The sequence below is a fragment of the Pyxicephalus adspersus genome, chromosome 1, assembly GCF_032062135.1.
Source record: "Pyxicephalus adspersus chromosome 1, UCB_Pads_2.0, whole genome shotgun sequence".
In the NCBI taxonomy this organism is placed as follows: Eukaryota; Metazoa; Chordata; class Amphibia; order Anura; family Pyxicephalidae; genus Pyxicephalus; species Pyxicephalus adspersus.
Window position 1 is genome coordinate 145571558 of NC_092858.1, and position 22998 is coordinate 145594555.

General features: G+C 37.3%; 1 protein-coding gene across 1 annotated transcript; it reads right to left on the reverse strand.

Moving 5' to 3' along the window:
- Nucleotides 1-3663: 3663 nt before the first annotated feature.
- LOC140343339 (myeloperoxidase-like) lies at nucleotides 3664-21940 on the reverse strand. Its single transcript, XM_072429994.1, has 14 exons — nucleotides 21889-21940; nucleotides 21688-21771; nucleotides 20288-20381; nucleotides 19515-19690; nucleotides 17004-17124; nucleotides 15825-15954; nucleotides 14940-15146; nucleotides 12835-13150; nucleotides 11843-12003; nucleotides 10645-10897; nucleotides 9094-9264; nucleotides 7710-7947; nucleotides 6356-6564; nucleotides 3664-6066 (listed from the first exon to the last, which is right to left on the reverse strand). The coding sequence occupies exons 1-14, from the start codon at nucleotides 21923-21925 to the stop codon at nucleotides 6053-6055; spliced, it is 2211 nt and encodes a 736-aa protein (XP_072286095.1). The 5' UTR covers nucleotides 21926-21940; the 3' UTR covers nucleotides 3664-6052.
- Between the last annotated feature and the right edge of the window lie 1058 nt (nucleotides 21941-22998).

Sequence of the window (22998 nt, forward strand, 5' to 3'; positions counted from 1 at the left end):
AGCCTGTTTTGGTCAGCTCATGACGACCATAAACCTTGCAAAACCTGACATATCTGCTCTTTCTGACTTTGGGCAGATGGTTGTTAACTGAATTGTGTTTATCAAGTCATTTGCAGTGGTCTGGCTAACAGTCACAGGGACGTATGGGGCAGCACAAGGACACAACCCAGGAGCTGGTTTAGAGCCTTTAGGCTTAACTACCCATGGTTCTCACACTGTGAGATTAGCAGTGTTTTGATAACTTGCAGGTTGATAGACTTGCATCTGAGTGTTTGTATTTGGGGCCTGGTGTACTGCGGCACAATGGAAAGTGTCAGAATGACAAGTGAATAGTGCACTGTATTGACCTTGGGTGCAGAGTGCTGCAGAAGAATCTGTGACTTGTTGTTCTGGCAGAATGTCTGTGCTGATAGGAATGTCATAGGCAATTGGGGATCACTTTTTTCACTTAAAACATAGTCCCTTGTGCGCTAAAGGGGATCCTCTGTTTCCACTTGACTTACACTGATGCTGTCTCTTATGCTTCCACTGGTGTTCCAGAACCTCCAACCTTGCCAAAGCTGATGCATGCTCACATTGCTTCTCTAGGGCTTCTATTTCTACCTTTTTGCGGGCTGACTCCGCTTCCATTTCTGCCTTTATTGTGCAAAGATGGCCTGTACCTTAAATGCCTCTGCTTCTTCACATGCTCATTTAAGCTGCTCACTGAGCATTGAGCTTCTAGAGGATCTTGACCTAGAAGACTTTCTGGAGATGGACCGGTGCTTTAATCTTGGCTTGAGACACTTAAGCTTTCACGCTATAAATTTGGGTGTTTGAAGCTCTTTATCTCTTCTAGAGAGTCTGGTGTTTTAAGTTTTTCTAGAACAGTAATATAATCTTCACTTTGTTTTGTATAGAGCGGTAATGCTGTGCAGGGCTGTTCTAGGGCTCCCTCTAGTGACAGCACATCTCTCACAGGCTTTGAGAGTAAAGTGAAATGACTCATAGATTTGAGACTTTGGAATTAAGTTCATGTTTAACACTTTCTAGGTTTTCTTAAACTTTCCAAGTAGGCTTAACAGAGCACTTGGCTGTGTCACTGGACTCTGGACTGAGATCCATGCTTATTCCCTGTACTGCTGGGAGTTGTGGTTCATCTACTGCAGGCTCGCTGCTTGCAGACATAATGATCTGGAAACATTGCAGTGGGCTACTGACTTGCTAGAAGGATCAGTGTTGTGGGCTTCTAAACAGCAGCTATGTCACACACACACTGATGACGTCAGACACTACAGGTTGTCTAGCTGTTGTCTGGCTGTATCTTGCTGAAGCTGTAGTGGTATACAGGTGTATTTGGCAGTCTTCCTACTCTTTTTTACTATTCTGACTCTGTCATAAGGCTGTGAGATAGACTCAAAGATTATCTTATATAGACATCTGTATTGACCGTACTCACACACAGATAACGTCCTCAAATAGCTTCAACTCGGCTGCAGACACATGTAGAAAGATTCCAATAGGTTTATTTTCTCCAGACAGGAAATCTTGTAAAATGCAATCATTACAGTGGATAAAAAAGGGTATGGTTTGCCAGGCTAAACAGCACATGTAAAATAGAGCATAAAAAATGGCTTCTACCAGGAAGGGGGATGGGTGGGGCTAGCAGTTCAGAGGATAACCACAGGGGGAGGAGAAGATTGACCTGTTATGCACACAGCTAACAATTACATCAGTGCAACAAACACATATAACCAAACAAAAAAGACTGATTTCTAAAGTCATGGAACATGACAGAGAAGGTTATTGTAAGGCCCTGGTCAGCGCCGGTCCTCACCAGACACCAGTCCCCCAATCCAACACCGCAGTCTTTACCTTTAATAAGCTCCGCTCAGCCTCGGGAGACTGGCTATGTCTCCCAGCACACGGTTGCCCCCAGGACATACTGCGCAAGGGATGGTGTCTGGGATGGACTGGCAGCAAGCCAGGAGCCCACAGATACAGCAGTACCATGATTGCAACAGAGAAAAGTCCAGAATTCAGAGAAGAGGTCATACACTGAATATTCATCCACCAAACCAAGTACACAAGGACAAAACACAAGCAGAGTCGGGGTCACAGGCAAAGGTCGGTCTAGGCAGCATAAACTGACAATGTCAGATACAGGCAAGGTCAGCAACAGTAAATCAGACAATAAACAGGCACTGATGACTGGGAGCAGAGAAGTCCCAGCAGCCAATAGCAGTGCAGGACTGAATCAGGAACTGATCAGCCTCTAAAATCATCTTCAGCTGTGCACAGCCTAACAATGGATGTGGGGGGGATGCCATAAATCCATCAGGCTACACATCTAAAGGGAAGGAGGGGCTAGATGGAAGCCTCTCTTCTCTATACCATTCTCCTTTCTCCATATGAAGGCTGCTTGGAGTTTGCAAAAAATCACCTGAAGGACTCTTAGGCTGTGAGAAACAAGATTATTTGATTTGATGAAATGAAGATTCAACTGTTTGGCCTCAGTTCTAAACCTTATTTATGGAGGAAACCAGGTAACCCTCATCACCTTCCCAAAACCATCCCAACAGTGAAGCATGGTGGTGGCATCAGCAGGAACTGGAAGACTAGTCAGGGTTAGAGGAAAGCTGAATGGAGCAAAGTACGGAGATATCCTTTATAAAATCCTGTTCCACCATGCTCAGAACATCAGACAGGGCCAAAGGTTCACATTTCGACATAACAATGACGCAAAGCCCACAGGAAAGACAACACAGGAGTGGCTTATGGACAGCTCTGTGAATGTCCAAGAGCTGTCCAGCCAAAACCGCTGATTGAACTCTACCTAACATATATGGAAAGTCTTGAAAATGTCTGTTTACGGATGGTCCCCATCCAATCGGACTGAGCTTGAGAAGATTTGCAAAGAAGAATAGCAGAAAATCCCTGAATCCACATGAGCAAAGCTTGTTACATCAACTATGCTTTAAGTAAGTACTAAGTAAAAGGTCTAAATACTTATGTAAATATATTTCAATTTTTCTTTTAAATAATTCACAAACTTGTCTAAAATTCTGTTTTGTTATTATGGGGTACTCTAGAATAATGAGAAAAAAATAATTGTTGCATCAGGCTGCAACATACCAATACATATTGACCATTACAAGAGGAACCTGAGGCAAATGAGGCAGGCATTGTTTAGTTTTGGAGTGAGTGGGTTCTTTCAGTGGCTGGTTTTGGATACAAAGCCATGAGCATTTTTTCAAGTGACCTAAGAGTATACTACTGTTTAATCCTGGTACCTAATCCTAGAAGCCATCCAGCACAGTGCTGATTGGGGGGAGGGGGTAATACTGTCTGTAATTTTTGCAGACATTGTGGTCTTTTTATGAAGCTGTAAATCTGACATTCACTGAAACATTCCCTGACACAGAATTAACCACTGTCATTGAAACAACTGGACCTGGAAGATTCTCTGCCAGAGCATGTATCAGTGTATGTAAGATTCACTACTTTTTTAAATGGACCCCACTATGTGTTATTATTACATAAAGTAACATTGTAATGCCTCTGTGTGTGGGTTGTATAAGGAGAGAATCAATTACAGGGGTATAAATGGCTTCTATGTGGTGTTGGCATGTACCCCCCCCCCCCGGTAAGCTGTAGGGAATGAGTGACGCCATTGCTACAGGACACAGGTAAATCAATGTTCTGTTTATTGCTGGCTACAGACACAAGCTTTATTTAGCATGAAAGCAATCATAGTGAAGCAATAATTGATTGACATACGCTGGGCACCGTACACACAATTATAACAGAGCTCCCATTATTCGATATTCCATTCAGCAAGCCAGACACCTGCTCTGGGGGAACTACAAGTCTCCAGTATGGCTAGCAAATTCTGGGTTACAACATTGTGCTGCCCTGTGAATATGTTCAACTTCCTCTTCTTGTAATAAACACACCTGCTGGAGGCCATGTACAAATGTGAAAACAGAATCAATCATTATAACTTCTGTTACAGAAATATCTGCTGGTTTTTTCCACACACAGAGGAGAATTTATTAGTATGATGCTATTTTATATAGTTTGTAAATAAATGGATTTGCATTCTATTATACGTTTCCCATTTTTGTTTGCTAAGTTCCTTTGTGAGAAAATGGATTAGCTGTAAGAACTCTTATTAACACAATGAGAGTACAAAAAAGCCATAAAGCAAAGACATTTAGAATAGAATCCTAGAGCTGCAAGGTGAGAGTGCTCACAAATAATATTTCCAATGCAAAGATGGCAAGAGATTAATAAAATGTTTTCCAATGCCAATTTTAAAACTTTTTTCTTCTCCTCTATTTAATAATTTTATTTAATTTATGGATAGAAAATAGCAATGATGTCAGAGTATCTCTTGCTGGGTGTCTCCTCTGTCACCCTCCTTCTTCTCTCTCTTCTGTCCCCTCTCTCCCTCTGCTTCCTTTCAACTCTTCCTCTTTCCTCTCTCTCTCTTCTTACCCCCTTTCTCTCTCCCCTTGTCTGTCCCTGTCTTTCTCTCTCTCTCTGTCTTCCTCTCCAATCTCCCCCCTCATGCTCTCTCTCACTTTCCCCTTTCCTTCTCCACCTGTCCCTCTATCTCTTTTCTCTCCTTTCTCCCTTCTCTCTTTTTCTCTCTCCCCACTCCATCTACCCCTTCTATCCCCTCTCCCCCTCCTCTCTTTTTTAATTGTTACTGGTAATGGAAACATCTTGTGTCCTAGGTTTATAATTGATTGAATGTAATGTTCCTGTTTTATATTGTAAAGTATGTATCTCAGTTGAAGCAGTGAGAGATATTGGAAAAGAAGTGTAAAGAAATGTGAAATACAGGGAAAGAAAAATGGAGTTGAGAGAGTCGCAGGGAAAAACAGGGGAGAGAAGAGAGACAGTTCAAGAAGAGTAAAATGAGAAAAAAATGGAAAAAGAAGGGTGGAGCAAGGGTATGCCAGACTATCCAGATTGAGAGCTAGGTGTAGGTGTGAGTCAGCTATTTTGTGGGCTTGCCAAGCTTTCCACTTGCACTTGGCTAACCAGAAAGAGATCCAGGTGCAAGTAAAGGGTCTTATTCTAGAAAGAAATGAGATGCAGGTAGAAGGAAAGGACTTGTCTAGCCAAGAAAGATCAAAGTGCAAGAGAAGGGTCTGGTTACTCAGAAAGCGAGCCAGGTACAAGAGGAGTCTGACTTTCTATTTGCACCTGGCTCATTTTCTGGCCAGCTGAGACCTTCTACTTACAGTAAATCTGGCTCCATTTCTGGTTAGCCAAGATACTTGACTTTTGCAATGCTAAAACTTTTAGACATGGAGGTGGGGGATGCCAGGAAGTTTACCTAGTACGGGGTTCAAACATTTCTGATGGTGGTCCTGGATAAATGTATCCTGTAACACTATGATCAGTTATCTGGTCTAAAGGTTTGGGCTTTACTCCTTTCCATATGGTTATTTTTAGTTGTTGTTGCTGATGGAAACTGAAGCGTCAGTAGTAATGTAGAATGCAAGTAGGAGTATTTATTTTATAATGTAAAGACTGTTTTTCAGGCATGAGATGAAACAACTCTTTATGTGTTATAATGACCGGCAGGAATATTGCTTATGCAGAGATACTGTCCGGATTATAAAATATAAATAATTTTATTACAAATAACAGAGGACAAAGGTGGATTTTTTTATAAAAATTTATTTCTGTTTTGAAATTTATATATTTCTACTCTTCATCATCAATTGCACAGATGCACTCAACTGCGTCCAAGCATTAAAATCAAGTAGTTTCCAACCAACAAGTTCCTAAACATCAGGCTGCCAATGATGAACTGGAATTATAATAGTAATGATATTTTATGAACGGGATGTAAAAACAGCAGATTAATAAACTGAGGCAAATTAAAAATAATAAATGATGGGAACTGGTATGGAAAGCTATTGATTTAAGAACAATGTTTAGTTTGTAAAATAAGAAAACAAAAGTATAGACAACCCAGAGCATTGTGGAGGAGTTTGTTGTCATTGCGTCATCTGTCCTTAATAGAGTTGGTTCTTTTTGGTCTTGGCAGTTTTTAGTTGACAATGTCTGAAATATTAATAAAAAAAAAAATCACTGAAAATGAATATCTTTACATCTAGCAGTAGATTTCTGCAATCTCTCATCTTACACATCCTATTTACAAAGCAAATACAACATACTGACCCACATCATTGCTACTTTTCTTACCTGAACAATTTGGACAATTGTCTGGTAATGGGCGAACCCTTTTAATTTGGCCATTAGCAGCTTATCCACCAAACCAAGACCAAGTGAAGCTTTAGTTTTACCATGTCAACGCAAGCTGTGTAAAAGTGTTTGGCTTTTTTGCACTTACCAAATTCTGGGGATTCCTTCCATGGGGACAGGTTCATTTGGGGTAGTCTGGAACATGGAACAAAATCCATAGGGTACCGATTTCCCAGGAAGACATTTAGAGGGACTTCAGTGATGTTTGTATTTTCACAGATTATGCGGGACAGGGTTACTTTCTCTATGGAATATTTTTGGTCTGAACTGAGAACAAAATCATTCTCATAATAATACCTAAGCAGAAAAATAAATTATTAATAGATTAACTAGATTAAATTGTAACTTTCATATAAGTATACATTTATCGTGAGTATTGTAACCAAAATCCCATGTTAGAACTTTACATTTTGAACCAATCAGAAACTTGTTCTAATACCTCATTCCAATGACTAATAAATTATCTCCTATCCCGTTTCTTTAGCTTAAGCAAGCTAGAATGCTAAGAACAGATCTGACCAAAAAAAATTGGCAGCTAAATTAAAATGTGAATTTATCAATATGTGGTTAATCCTTTGTTCATCATTATGGCCATATGTGCTTTATGCTTTATATGATGGAAGCACTTTTATGTAAATATTATATTTATTATATGCAGCGGGTTGTCAATATCCATATAATACTTTCTGTGTATAAACAGACACATGCTCATCTTGAAGTTTGCTGGCATGCACATAAACACACATACACAGATATAAAAGAACTACACTCAAAGGATCACAGAAAAGTGAACCTAGTTATATAAATAGCAATTATAAATATTTTATGCCTTACATATATATTTGGTTATAAAGATGACAAAAAAAAACCTATTATGCTTAACTGTATACAGGTAGTCCCCAGGTTACATATGAGGTAGGGACTGTAGGTTTGTTCTTAAGTTGAATTTGTATGTAAGTCGGAACAGGTACATTATTTTAATAAATGCAATTAGGACAGATGTCTGTCTGAACATATTATTAGGCGGCGTGGTGTCAGTTACTGTATAAAATCCTCACTGTGACAAAGCAAAATCAAAAAAAAAATTTTTTTTGAGCCTAGACATTCCTTAACTTCTGAAGCAAACTGTGCTTTGATATGCAAAATGAAACAGCTGCGGAGTTTGTCTTGGTGATTTAAGAGGTACAAGATGTTACAAATCAGCTCAGCTCTTAAGATTACCCACAACCTCATCTGTGTTTAGCAAAAGATTTCTTCTGCAAGTCATGCAAATCCCCCCCACCTTTAAGCCTCCATCCTGTACACAAGGGATCAGGGAAGCCCTGTTCGTATCCAGGAGTCGTTCGCATGTCGAATGTCCTTAACTCGGAGACTACCTGTATATTAGTAATAAACCAATTATGTGTATGAGACTGCACACCATACTATCAAATAAAGCATACCAATCTCCATCACGTGCCCTGCGGAACTGATCTCCAATAAGACAAGAGAGCAACTTTCCAGTTCTTCCACCTGGCACCAATGGCTCAGAAACTCCTCCAATCCAGATGTCAATATTTTCAGGAGTGCCATACAGATCTATTAACTTTTTGGCTAGTGTCCTATTATTTAGCACAATAGCCAGCTCATCTACATTCTTAGGGGCTGAAAGGCCACAAAATCTCCTCCATGCATTGTATCCTATATGAAAGTAAAACATGATAGCCTTAATGAAAGAAAAAATGATACTTAGAGAGTAATTTTATTAAACAGCTGATTAGTCAGTTTCTAATGTAGCCCAACAAGCTGCAGCTGTGCTAAAATAAACACATTGTGAAAATTGCAACTAGTCCTTGCATTGCTCCTCTTAGGGTCACAGTACATAAACTTCTGAGCTCTCTATATGACTTCAGCCAAGTCTTAATGAGCTTCCCACAGGGTGATTGGACCGAACTTCCAAAGTATGTACAGAAAGAGGGTTGTGAATGCCTATGGGACTGGAAAATAATTGATTATTACTAGATATCTGCTAATTAAATATCCCCCTTAGTGCATTAATGATCCAAAGCAAACTAGAAAAATTAGGAATGGCTATAAAAAATAGATGGATTGGATTAGTCCAAGCCCTGGTTTGATTTCAATTAAAATTCTTAGGCAGATTTGAAACAGGCAGTCTAAGAAAGAAAACTCAAAAAAATATTACAACTTAAGTAATTTTTAATTAAAGAGTGGTCAAAAATGTCACCAAATAAATGGCATACACTGGTCTGCAGAACCCTCCACAAAGTTATTTCTGCTAACATGAATCATAGCAGCTTCTGAAGCCAAATTACTTTTTCCTCGACCGACCATTGTAACTACTACTACTATATAAAAAGTCAGTCTTTTTAATGGGGTATACATAATTTTCATACAACTTTGTATAGGATTGTAAAAGTTTTCTAGCAAGAACTTTTTAGAGACTGCTTCATTGCCACATTGTTAATTTTTGGGGTTTTTTTGGGAGTCCCCCAAAGCACTGGTTGTTTTACAGGAAGTGACACTTATACTTTTGAGCTGTGGGCACCAGTAGAATAAAAGATTTCATGACTAGGAATGTGACAGGGAACAAAGACAGAACCGATGGTAAATATATGGAGTAATATGAGAGGATGGCAAATACAAGGCACAAATACTGTATGTAATGTAAGGACTGGTCCTGTGTATATGATCCTAGTCTATATCTAAAATACTTTGCATCTCAGTCTAGAATTTCATAATGAACATATATGTGTTCCTTATTGAAGAGATGTCCTAATCTTACTGTTTTTCAACATAAAGATGACTTTCACAATTTTTTATTGTTACCTGGCAACCCATGTTCTCGTCCTCTTTGTATATTTATTGCTGCTAAGTCGAAACCAATTCGCTTTAACAGCTTAAACAGTCGTTCCCTCAATTCATCGTCCACTATTTGATTCTGCTGGTTTAGTTTGGCAGAATTGGCCAACATACCCCGAAGCAAAGGATCGATTCCACCTGCAAGAAGAAAATGAGGAGGGTACAGCTTAAAAAGTTTCTTTACTTGAATTTGATTCTGTATTCGATTTCTGCAAAGTGCTACTCAAATTTCCTAATTTCACTGTTTTGGCTCTCTAGTAGTGGGTCATTTATCCCTGAGTCCAATGTAAATCTGCCTAAAGAACACTTCAGATTAGGTGACCCACACTAACATCCAGAAAGGGTAAATACTTTAAAGCGTACCTAAACTCAGAATTTTCCTTTTACATAAAAGGGTAGACAAACCTTTTTTATAAAGTAAAAATTCTGATTGTTTTTTTTTTTAAGTGCAACACCCTTTTATTTAAAAAAAAATAAAAGGTGCAGCGCTGCCCCCTAATTCTGGGAGCGCAAAGCCTCCCGGGATATCTTTGTCACACATGCCAGGAGGCTCTTGGGTTCTCCTTCTGAGCATGCCTGAGCAGAAGGAGTCTTTTTGTGAAAAGAGAAAAAAATTGCAGGTACGTGTTTTTTTGGTTTTGTTTTGAGGGACTTTTGAGTTTAGTTTCTCTTTAACATAGACCTTACACACACTAGCAAAAATTAAAAGGAAACACAACTATTACTTTAAAAAAATTGCAGCCAGAAAGGTACTGTTTTGCAGGAGAGAGAGGCGTTTTCCTTTCTGCAATATAATACCCTTACCTGACTGATCACAATTTCTTAAATACACTCACCAGTCCCCATTCCATCACAGGCAACTTCTTCTGCTCCTCTTTCAGATTGTCAAGCCTTGGCCATCTTAATTGACAATGTTTTGACAACGTAACTCCTAATTATGAACGCAGCCGTTCATTTAGTCTTGGCAGCCTCTGGGGATGCCAGGATACCTATCAGATCCCAGCATCCTCTACTGAGCTGCACTTGTGTTCTGTGTACTCAAAAAAGAAGAATGTGAACAGGCAAATATGCATGTTTTATTGCCTGTCCCTTCCGCAATAAACTACCTGCCTGTTTCTCGTTTTAATGAGGAATTATAGTTCCACTTAATAAATTAGGGTTCCCTACCTTGCAACAAAAAAAAAAAGCAATCCAAAATATTGTTAGTAAAAGAACTCTAATTTTTCCTGGTTGTTAAATTTTACAAATCTTGAAAAAAGATGCTGGAATGAAGGTGACATCATCTTCACCTACATGCCACAAGCTGAAAGAGGAGGTAAGATTAGTGTATTTAGTAACTTCTTTGCCTGCAGGTTTTTTTTCTAACTTTTGTGTGGCTAAACATTGTGAAAGATGGAGCCATGATGAATTATGCAGGCCTTGCTTCTTTCAGTGCAAGATCTGTTTTAATAAATTAAGATCTTTAGTGTATGGGGTAGATTACCTAACAAGCAATATTATTATTATAGATTAGTTTACCTTCATTCACTATCCTCCAAGTAGCAAAGAAAAATTGATGAAGGGGAACAGCAGGGTCCTTTTTAAAAGGCTGATATCCATCTCCTACACGGTACACGAATGGCTGGATCAGAGTGTGCCCCATACGAAAAGCAATAGTGAATACATTTGAAACTCTTGGGTCCTCTTGAACATTGTAAGCTGTATATGTAGGTAGAACACCAGACATCTCACCACCAAGCAATAGGGGAAGCCAATCCTTGTATGTTATTTTCTGTTAATGAAAGAATTTGTAAATGAATTAGTCGCATATTGTACAAAAACAGACAAAGAGTCTATTCTGCTAATTCCCCTAACTTTACAATGTATTTAAATATTTAGAAATTTCACCTGGTCAAGCTTTATATTCCACCATTTATTAAATAACTTTTAGAATGAAGTCTTTACCATCGACCGTCAACCATCTTCTCAAAGCATCAAGTCATCCCTATACACTTTTCACATCAATATGTTTTGTTCAGCATTGCAGCTTTTATTAGGCTTTGAATGACAATTCCAAAGAAAGGCATGAAACTAATTAGTGCACTGACAATTCTAATAATTCAATTGTATTTGTATACTTTTTAACATAGTAGGGATGGTTTGGAACCCCAGTTAGACAATACCTTCTGAAAGAATAAACGAAATGTGTGCACATCTCTTTAACCAGTGAGTATTTTCATTTAGGTTAAGCAGTAAAGACTGAATGAACACTTTTTAGTATCTTCTAATATTTTTAATTTTTTTTCACCATTAAAAGCCAAAGGTTTGCACTTAAATAAAGAAGAAACTAAAGCTTGAATATTGCTATGACTGTTTGTCTCAGGTAAAAAAATAAGCTTTTTGAGATTCCAAAGGATTCCCCATCATCAGGAGTATAAAGTAGTGGTCCAAATACTCTATGTAAATCTGCAGTTAGCAGAACTCATATTCCATTGGAGAGCCTGAGATTTCAGTCAGTTTGAATGACCTCACCAAAGGGACCTCTGATTCTACACAGACAGCAGGTGACAGGCTTTTATATACTGCTTTGAGAATAAAATTGCTTTGAGCTTTCTAAAGAAAAAAAATTGGAAGGTTTTGCACACGTTTTGATTGGATGCACAGAGGCTGGTTTAGTTGCATATGACAACACGGGATTGAATTAACTTTTTGATTTATTGATAATTTGATTACACACCTGTAGTATACATCCTATGATTTTGCGGGTCTCTTGGTACAGCTTTTCTCCAGACCAATGAGGGTTTAGTGTATGGAGCTGTGTTGCAATGCGGTTATGTTCCCGAAGAAAGAGTGTGTGAAACGTTGTAAGACCAGGCTGTTCACTCACACGAGAATCTCCTGTTAAAAGTAACATTTATTACAACACATGCTAACATTCTGATATAATAAGTGCTTTTTAAAAGAGGAACTCTTTTAATCTAAAACTGCAAATAACCCCCAAACAAACCATGATAATTTAAAATTTATTTTAAAATTTGTTTCCAAAATACTGTTATTGTTTTTGTTATCATTTCTATAATAATCTTAATCATACCTTTAAATTTACATCATTGGTAGGTTAACCAACATTTAAAAAATGCATGGTAATGCATGGTATGTAAAGGATACATACCCATGGGAGGCCACAATATTCTTTACAGGTAAGTCTGGCAGGGTATATACTTACCTGCCCCTGCTTTATCAGAATCTTTATTTAACAGCCAACCTACAGTGGTCTTAGCTTAGATTTCACCTAAAGCAGCTGTACCAAAAACTTCTAACTCCACTTTCAAACCACACTACCAAGATGCCAGCAATGAGAACTTCTGATCAGCACAGTGCTTCGCCACTGCTAGCTCTTCTGAATATTCTATTTTAAACTTTCCTGTAATCAATACTTGAATTCTCATTCAACCTTTCCTTTTTTCTCTTTTAAATGGTCCTAGAACAATGTATTATTTTGAATTAGAAACAGAACATCCACTTCCCACTACACATATTTTAAATTTGCAAATATTAAAGTTAATATTGTATTATCCTGTGGTGTTTAGGTGGAAACGGAGCATAAAAAGACTCATAATCAAGTCAATGTTCCTTTTGGTAGCAATCAAAAACAAAAAAGGTGAATAGTCGTAGCTTAATGACACCATGCCAACAAAAAGTGTCATCATACCCGAAAAATTAACCCACCTGCCAAGAAACAAGGAATTCCAGCTGACATGTTTGTTGTAGTGCACATATCTGCGTTATTTCCACTAAATGGCAGAAACGGTCGTCCATTGTCTGTGTATTTCTGATTAATGGCCAAAAGACCAAGATTATTGGTCAGGTTACGAAGCTTGGTAGCAGCCACAGAGTCACTGCCGTATACCTGACTTCCATCCACATATGATGTCAGGACATTGATCTGCTCTCGTAAAGGAGTAACCAGATTGCACACTGGTGCTGAGCGAAAAAGTGGAATACAATCACTCTGGTTTTTGATCCTGGGGTCATTTAGTGGAATCTGGAAAGAAAATACATTGCCAATACGTGAGAAAAGCACACACATGTACAAACACACAGTACTCTTTTCTTTACTATTGCAGCATTTGCACCCTTTCTGCATTATACAATGACATACTTTAGTGTACATTGTTTAAACTGTATTTACTTTGTTATGGTTAAATTGACCTTTTTTATTACCAAAGGCCCAGGCCAAACTCTGTGCTGTCAACTTGCACCTTTTAACTGAACTATACTTCTATGAGTAATTTTCTAATCTGAAATTTGTTTAGGGAGATACAAGGTTTTTCTATTATGTTGGTAACAAAGTGCTTTCTTTGTCCTAGGCTAATAAATAGAAACTTTTTTGTCTTATGATTTGTCTTAACAACTAGCTTACATTTGTTAGGACATTTAAAGTTCAGTTTTTGTTAGAAGACATTTTCATTTTCAGCATAGTGAAATAGATTTTGTAAGGCATAAAAACTTTCTCATAATGAAAATTGAGAATAATCTGCTCATCTCTTGCATAATCGGTACTATCAACTCGAATTATATTGTGGAGAAGTAAAAATTTATTAACAGTAATTTTGTAAAAATGTGTAGGTGGTTGATTTACACAGGCTCAGTACACCTAATGTTATGGTAATATACAGATGAGAAAAATGAAGATTTTGTGAAATTACAATGGAGTCTAAAGAGAAAATAAAATTGACAGTGTTTGTTGGTTTTTAGGGGTTCTTCACAAATCTCCTAAAGTGTGACCTAAGTTTCATTTAACTACCATGGGTCTGTTCTTGCCACTGATTAGTATCTTTGTTTCACATTTTTTTCCCACACAAAGTAAAATAAAACATCTAAAGAGAAAATAAACAACAATTACATACACAAGATGAAATGAAATAAAACTACCGTTTCTCCAAAAATAAGACAGAGTCTTATATTATTTCTTTGCTCCAAAAAATGCACTAGGCCTTGTTTTCAGGGCAAGTCTTATTCATGAACAACAATCAACATTTATTCTTGAACAGAAAAATCCTCATTTATTCAAATATAGTCATCACATTCTGGAACATCATCATAACTCTCCAAACCCTGAAATCCATCATAAATTTCTTGTGATATTCAGAAACCAAAATCAACATTTTTTTTAAATACAGTCATATCATTACAATATGGAACATCATCATAACGCTCCAAACCCTGAAATCCATCTTGAACCATTAGCCCCAATTTCTTAATGTCTAACAATAGCACCCACTTTAAATGAACACCTCTTGTCCATGTATTTATATATATTGTAGCTTATTCTTGGGGTAGAGCTTATTTTCGGTGTAGGACTTATATTTCGAGCATCCTCAAAAATACAGAAAAATAATGCTTGGGCTTATTTTTGGGGTAGGTCTTACTGGGGTAGGAAATCAGGGTAAATTAAAATTAAATAATCCAAACTACGCCAAATACACATGCCGAAAAACACTCTAAGTTAAAAAAAAAGGAGTAGAACTTGGTGAATGAAGCTGATAGCTTCTGTTCAACTATAACAGATATACCTTTAGAAATAACTGAGGATAGCAAAAGTTATTAAACTGCATAAAATATCAAAAAACTAATATATATTATTTTAAATATGGAACAAAAAGCACTAGCACAGGCTGTTATACTCAAATAAGCAAAAGAAAGTTAAACGTGTGTTTTGTCAGATGAGGATGCTGTGATGGATCAGTGACTAAAAGGAATACCATAATAAATAGATAAGGTCTGACAGTATTATACTCTCCCTTGAATTGTGGCAGTTTGTGAATCCTTACCGACAGAGGAAAACAGGGATGTGCCCTAGCACAGCTGGTTTCGCAGTCCACCCCTTCAAAGAATGCTGATCTTGATGGAGTATCAGGGGAGAGGTCAGTGTCATGATCAAGAAACTGTCCCCACTGCATGAACATGAGGGACCTGTCTGTATCCACCACTAATGAGTTGGTAGTGTATCTGACAATCTCATTGGATACTTCACGTGCCTGGTAAAGGAAAATGTTGTTATTAGGTCCACAGGAATAGCGACAGTAGTACCAAAATTACCAATCAATATCTACAACCCATTGTCACCAAACTTCCCTAGGAATGTTTCCTTGTATTATGTTGTACACTGTTGTCTATGGAAATCGTCCACCTTTCAGAGGCGACTGGCATACATTTAGTGGAGGACAATCTAAATTATTTCTATCATGCCCACACTTCTGTCCTCCCACAGGGCTGCCAGGATATGTAGTACCAGCTTCACAATTACTACTATATATATATATATATATATATATATATATATACTTATTTATTTATATATACATATATGTATACATATACATTTTTATGCCCTTTCATGAAAAACATATTTTTAATGTACTGGTGTACTGTAGCAGTAAAAGAGATACCAGGATCATTAATAATGAATCTTACCTGTGGCATAGCAGTATTTCGCGAACAGTGGTGTGGGTCACATAGGACCTGGTCTATATTCCTAGGGGCCTAGAGACACTCCATCTGGTTGGTAAGTTGTTTGGTACAGACTCTGACCACACTGACTTGTGTAAAATCTAAGCTTTTACATTTATTTTATCCTCCCCCTTTTGCTTAATGTAGCAAAGATTTGGTGACTGTACACACGAAGTATGAATTGAACTTTTGCCAGCTAACGCTACCTTAGGTAGAGGAAATCCATTGATCTTTTGACTTTCTGTCCATCCTCTGGGAAGGGAAATACCATCTTCATATTCTGGTGGAAGAATACGTTTGTAGCCTGTGTTTGAGGCACCAAGGATTGGATTTTTCCTGTTAATTGTACATGTAAACCAAGTAAGTATTTGCAAAAGGCAATGGATAATACAGGAAGCTTGGCAATAAACCCTTTATGGGCTAACATAAAGTGGAATAAAATTAATGCTATGATTGCTTTGTTGTGAGCCCTCAAAAGATGTTTGCCATAATGCACAGTTCTGTTGTGGTGCGCTGGCTTTGCAGTCCTAAAACCAGCAAAGCGAGAGCACATGTATAGACACTGGCCCTGATTTATTAAAGCTCTCCAAGGCTGGAGAGGATACACTTTCTTCAGTGAAGCTGGTGATCCAGCAAACCTGCAATGGATTTCTTTAAAGTCATTTGCTATTTGCTAGAAAATGTTTTGAATCTTGGACCAGATCCATTCCAGGTTTGCTGGATCACGCAGCTTTACTGATAGTGTATGCTCTCCAGCCTTGGAGAGCTTTATTAAATCAGGCACATTGTGTGAAAAGAAAAAATGCAGGAAGAGAAGAGAACCCAGTCATATGACCAATCCATGGCCAGCTGCCCTCTAATCAAGGAACAATTATCTCTGCTTAATGGAGGCTAAACACCAAAGCCTGATTTTCATGCATGTGGTGAGCCATGGTGTGCATGTATAGTCTTGCCATTTGGCATTACTATTTTACAATGCAGTAAATTCACTATAAGAAACTGTGAACCTCCACTTACTCCCGACTAATAGGTTCTATTTCACTGCTTTAGCCATAGTACGTCATTTGTGTTTGCTTCTTGAACTCAGACTTGGACTGGTACTTTGAATTATGTTTTTGTCCTTTTTCCTTGACCACTAGTCAAGTTGGATCCTGCTAGATAAGTAGGTAGATTTTGACTGTTCTGTAAGTTCTTTAAATATTTTCCCTAGATTTCCCTGGATAAATAACATAAAATAGGTTTTACCCTTCACTTTATTATCAATAGAAAAAAGTTTCCAGCGTTGTCTATGAGACTGTTAAATTGGAAGCCTTTATATGAATATAAATACATAAATATATGAATACAGTGAATGTGGCAGAGAATGCTAATACAGTGTTACATACCTGTTATTACATTCTCCATTGATAGTTCGGTAGAGAGAGGGACGGCAGACCTTGGGGAGAAACTGGTATGCACACCCTGTCAGTTTATTAAGGATTTCCTTTTGCTCAGCAGTCAGCACATCTAGACAAGAACAGGAGCATAGTCATTTCCATGTATTCCCAAAGTGTAATACTGAAAACTGGAGGAAAGCATAAATCCTCATAAAATTGTTCAATAAAAAAGTTCTCTTCAGTTTAAATGAAATGGAGCTGGATTCGGCCCCCACAGTTTGAGAAGTTTGTCACTGAACAACATATGTATTTTATTATGTTTAACATAGATGGACAATATATATATTTGTGCAGTGCTGCGTAATACACTGGCACTATAAATGATAATAATAAAATGTATCATGATATTAATAGTCAGTAGTATCACATTCCTTATATGAAATTAAAATAAAAAAATAAGACAAAGTATAGTTGGATACAGGAAAATACACAGAAGAAAATGTAACAAGGGAAGAAAGAAACTTTGGATGAAAGTTATCAGCAAGCTAAATGTATACTGGACTGTAGAGATCTAAAGCGATCTTTTTGTTGGTATAACTCTCTATATCATATCATTTCTACAGATGATTTATGTGGAGTAAACGGGTTTACTTCTAAAAGTGTTGAATATCACAGTAGCACTTTTAAAATACGGCATAGAACATGGAGTTTATTTTTTGCAGACTTGTTTTATTGCTAACAACTTCTGATACTGTTAATTGACTTTAGCACAACAAATAAGCAGCATGGGGGACAGACCATCTTCAAAATTTCTATGAAAGAATATAAAACACTGCACGGAAATATTATGCATTATGATATGCAACCATCAGATGGAGCTCTCAGTTCCATTTCACATTTGCAATGCTGCAAAATATGTTCTAAAACTATAAGTTGTCCTGCCATATTGTGCAAGCATGCACAGTATATATATTATGGTATACTTACCTAAATGAGTGCCCTGCTTCAGTAATTCCTTCAGGTCCCACGATGGTTCTTCAGTGGCAGGAGCTGCATCTTCCTTGGCAGACTATTGTCTATTTTTCATATGCCAAAAAAAAAAACAGGATGTACACCTAATGCAGTGTACACAGACAATAGAAAATCAATAGGAGCTGGGTAAAATGTTTCAGTTTTGCTTTTTAAGTGAGGCCCGGAGGGGAATAGGCATAGGGCCTGCATGATAGGGTGAGAGGGCAGACCCGTGTAAGTGAGTAAAGGGTTAAGTTGGCTTAGTGCACGGGTGGGGGGTTGGTTTACAGAGGGGTCAGGTTGGAAATGACAAGGGAGGAGAACAGAAGGATTGAATAAGGGGCAAGTTGGAAGTGAAGGGACAGATTTTGCGGGAAAGGAAAATTCCCACCCTCCCTGTTTAAAATGAGGGGCAGTTGGGGTTTAGGAGGGCAAGAGTCCTAATGGTAATTTTGGAAGGGCAACCCAACGGTAGGGTGCCACTTTAAAGGTTTTATAGTGTGGGGCCCCTGAGGCGGTGCTGGGTGGCTAGGGGCCAGTGTTAAATGGATGTGATACTTAGTTGGGTGGACTTTATCTCTCCTAGTCTGCAACCTGGCTGGTTAAGTTTAGAGATGTTGGTGGACATCATCTCTAAACATGGTGCAATTGGGCGCGATTTTTCAACTGGGGGGTTAATATGTGTTTCATACGGTTGTAATTGATTGTGAAAGGTTGTATACATTAGGTGGAAAATTTTGTATGGTAATTATATGTATAAACATATGCAAATGTATGTAAATTGTGTTAATTTATTGTAATTAAACAAAGGTTATTTATGGTTATATTTATGGTAATTATGGTTATTTATAGTTATTATTATTTAATGGTTTTATTTATTGTTTATAAACGGCTGCTTGACAGTCATTTTGAGTCCAGCAGGTGTCAGTGTGTTTCTTGGGGGAGAAAAACAGGGGTAAGATGATGGCTGGTAAGTGGGGTAGGTGTTTTATGGGAAAAAAGGAGTTCAACAAGACAGGGGGTGAATGTCCAAGTATAATTTCAAATAATGTTTTCAGCTTTTTAAAGTATGCACCTTTCATTAAAATAATATCTGATGACCCAATCAAAGTTGTTTTTTAGGCACTGAACCATTTGGATTTCTCAGGGAGTTACAAGGAACCACTGAGAGGTACAAAGACCCAGCACTGGGAAGGCTACCTATTTACTGCCTTTTTTATGTGTAATAACACTTTTAATAAATACATTTAAATAATTGTTCAATTATAATTGACAACCAGGTTTTATTCTATATGGTTTGCAAACTGTGGTCTCTAAGTCTGAAAGGACAACTTATTCAGTTAACAAATTAATTGAAGGTGGAAAAAACAGCCACATCTACAATGCATTACAGTTACTCTTACAGTGGACTAATATACAGGGTGATAATCAATTATAGAAACTTTACATTTAAAACAATTTAGTAATTTTGTTTTGAGGACAATTGTGAAATTGATTTTAAAGTGATACCTGAAATATTGAAGGGCCCAGGGTAGATGTATTTCAGTTTCTCTGAGAGAATCTGGAGGGTGACATCCATGTAATCTGCAGCTCTAATGGCGTTCCTGCTCAAAGCTACGGGTTGTTTAAAAAATGCCATGGCATCAGAGGAACTGACAGCTTCTCTTCTCAATCGTTGCTTCAGCCTGAGAAGACCAAGAACATGTTATTAACTAGCACATATGCATCTAATACAATGCAAGAGACTGGTTTACCTTTGTTTTATATAACTATATCTATATAATATATAAAAACACAGGGGAACCAGCCGCTTACATTCTAGTTGTCATGCTGTGGATATTTGGCTTGCCTACCCAACTCCAGCTCACTCCTACCAAATCCATCAGTTCCACTTCCTGCACCATTACCAGTGGCATGCCTGCTCCTCTCTGACATTTTCAGTCTAAATCCTGAATGCAGATTTATTTGTAACATTTTGATTTAGGTTGGTGTTCAGAATATCAATCAATCACAACAACAAATTTTTGGATAACATAAACCAAGACTATAGGACTCCTTTCATAAATGTAAAATTGTAGACTATATCAGGCTCTCCATGCAATAGATGGGTTCCTGTATATCCTCCATCATCAATCCAAACTATAATGCTAATCCGTTGGTTTGTATCAGAAAACATCAGAATTAGTTAGCAACTGCTATTCTGATTACCATTTGATAGTAGTTATGCCTTCATGCAATTTTCAAAACAAAATTTGAATTTGAATATCCCAAACTTATCTTACTTGTTTCTAGTTTCTGTGTAAGCCTTGTCGACTAAATGCTTCGCCTGTATCACGCTGTCTTGAAGCATACTGGCATCAACTTCTTTCAGCTCATCTAAGAAAAAAAAAGTGAAAAAAATTATCTTCAATGTCTTATAAATCAGTAAAGAAATGATTGTGTTAAAATTCTGCCAGGAGAATTTTAGTATAATTATTTAGACCTAATTAGGTGTGGAGATATATATGTATATGTGTTTCTATTTATAATTCCACAGTGTTGCTGTCTGCAAGTAGGGACCCAAACTATGACAAAATGATTTGGAACAGCACCTGGCCATGGAGGATTGGTGCGAGCCAAGATCCAGATGGAGAAGATTGTTTGATATATATCATAATGACCAGAGCAGCTGTGCAAACTTATAAACCAAGCAGGAATCATCTTAGTAATTGAGTTCCTTAGAAATATACCAAATGGTCATGTCAAATTGCTGGTTTTGACCACCAACTACAACTACAATATCAGTTAGACCGACCTACTAAGTTTGTTGTATCTAAAAAACATTAAGCTGAAATCTGTCAATAAAAAATGGAAACAATGCAAACACATTATGGTTTTTAAGCTCATATTGATAATTAACAATCAGTTTTGGCCTGCAACATGGGGGATTCTAGGGGATTTGAAGTTAGAAGCTTAAAACTAGTGTGTGGCTGGAAACAGACAAAGATTAAATCTAACTGTGGCCCAGTGACTCATTTCAAAAGAAGCTAAAAATTGTCCCATCATACGAAAGCAATGCCATATTCCAATTAACAATATTTCATACAAACAAAGATAGGGAAGACATGGGGATTTTTTAGGCATAATAATTACATCAATTTATAGAATTGTCAAGAGATTATGTATGCACCTTTTCACCATTTTTATGTATCCATAAAAAACAGCTTTAATAAGAAATATTAAAATTACAAACGTGTGTAACTTTAAAACAATTAAATACTGGCCAAAAAAAATTGCCACAACTGTGGTACTCTTTCTCCTCCATCAGCATCAACGCAATACATGAAAGAGATGCTTAGAATTGGCAGAATTCGTTTTTTCACTCTACGTATGGGCAGTATAATTCTGATTTATGAGCGATGGGCTCTTCTGAAACATGTCAATCTGGGTTTGTTTTCAAAGCAACTGCTACATGCTCAAGTATGTTTTTCTAGGCTAAGAGAAGCTTTAGGGCTACAGAAAAAATATGAGGATACCCAATTACATAGTAATTCAATAAATGGCAATATATTATAAATTTAAGCTGATAATAAACTTTATTTTTCAAATCATCTAATTGATTTTTAGCTTTTTACTCAAAAAATTCTTATACATTTTTAATTTAATCATTTTACTTGTGTGGTAAACAATAAAGAAAACTTACCTTCTTTTGTAAATGCTTCTGTATCAGATGCCAAAAGGATCACAATGCATATTAGTATAAACTTCATTTTTTCTTCTTGTGCGCCTAGAAAAAAAGAATCAAATATAAATATATACTACAGTTTACTTATATATTCATTTCTAATGATAAGAAAAAAAAAAGCATTTTGCTTTCCTTAGCAGATTTCTAAGCATCACCTACCTTTCAAAATACAATATGGGAAACATAGGAAACACATGGATTTATAAGGTTTAAGCTATCAGTTTTGTGGAGAGACACCCAATGGGCTGGTCTTTGTCATCAATGATGGGACAGCACCTGCAGACTGGTTCCTGGTTGAAGTGAAACAGTAAATGTTTATTTTATGAAGATCAATCCTACATTCTTGTCAATCATCCAGCAATGGATGAAAAATGTTGACTTCCTCAAGGTTAGAATTAGAGGTAGCAGTTTACCAACAAAAGGTCAAGATTCAAAATCTTAAAGCAAACATTTTTCACCTAAGCAACTGTGTTACGCAATGTGTTCATTTGCAATGAACTGAGAAAGACACAAAGAAAAGTGACAAAACTACAAATTGCTTTTTAAGGCTTAGGTCTGTAAATAGATTCAGACAAACACTATACCACAATTCCTGTACTTCATGGAGACCAATGTCGATAGATTAATTCCTTTTATCAACTAATTCTCATTTAGGAAAAGAGAATTTTAATAAAAAGCGTACAGTTCACTACCTTTTATTATGGGGAAACCATTAAAATACCTTTTAGGTCTTCAGGGAACCCCTGCTCTAATTACTATATACACATTTCACAGTACATTAGTGTGGTGCTCAGTAGGAAGAATGCCTCTGACTATTGGGGAGAATGTCATGATCACAAACGGCCAAAAGATCATTGGTATTACTTAATCCTACAAACTGTTCATTGCTCAAGGAACCCCTAGCAAGCTCTGGGGGAACCCTGGTTGAGAAACACTGACCAGGTTGGTAGGTAGGAATGAGCGAGAAGGCCTCTGACAGTCTCACGAAAATTTCCTGGAACTACCAATGGGTTCGCGAAATTTCAGCGAACCGATTCCGCAAATTTCATTAAAGTCAATAGGCTGACTTTAAACAGTACAGCAAAGCCCCTATACATGTTAGAACCACCACATTTCCTAGGTATGTGTAGGAGAACAGTGGCAACAAGAAAAAAATACAAAAGTTACAATAGACCTTGTGGTTTTCCAGAAAATGGCAGGCAAAGTGACAGCAGGCAAATAGGATTTTTGCGTGATGGACAGCGTACAGAAGGCAGCATAAACATTCTG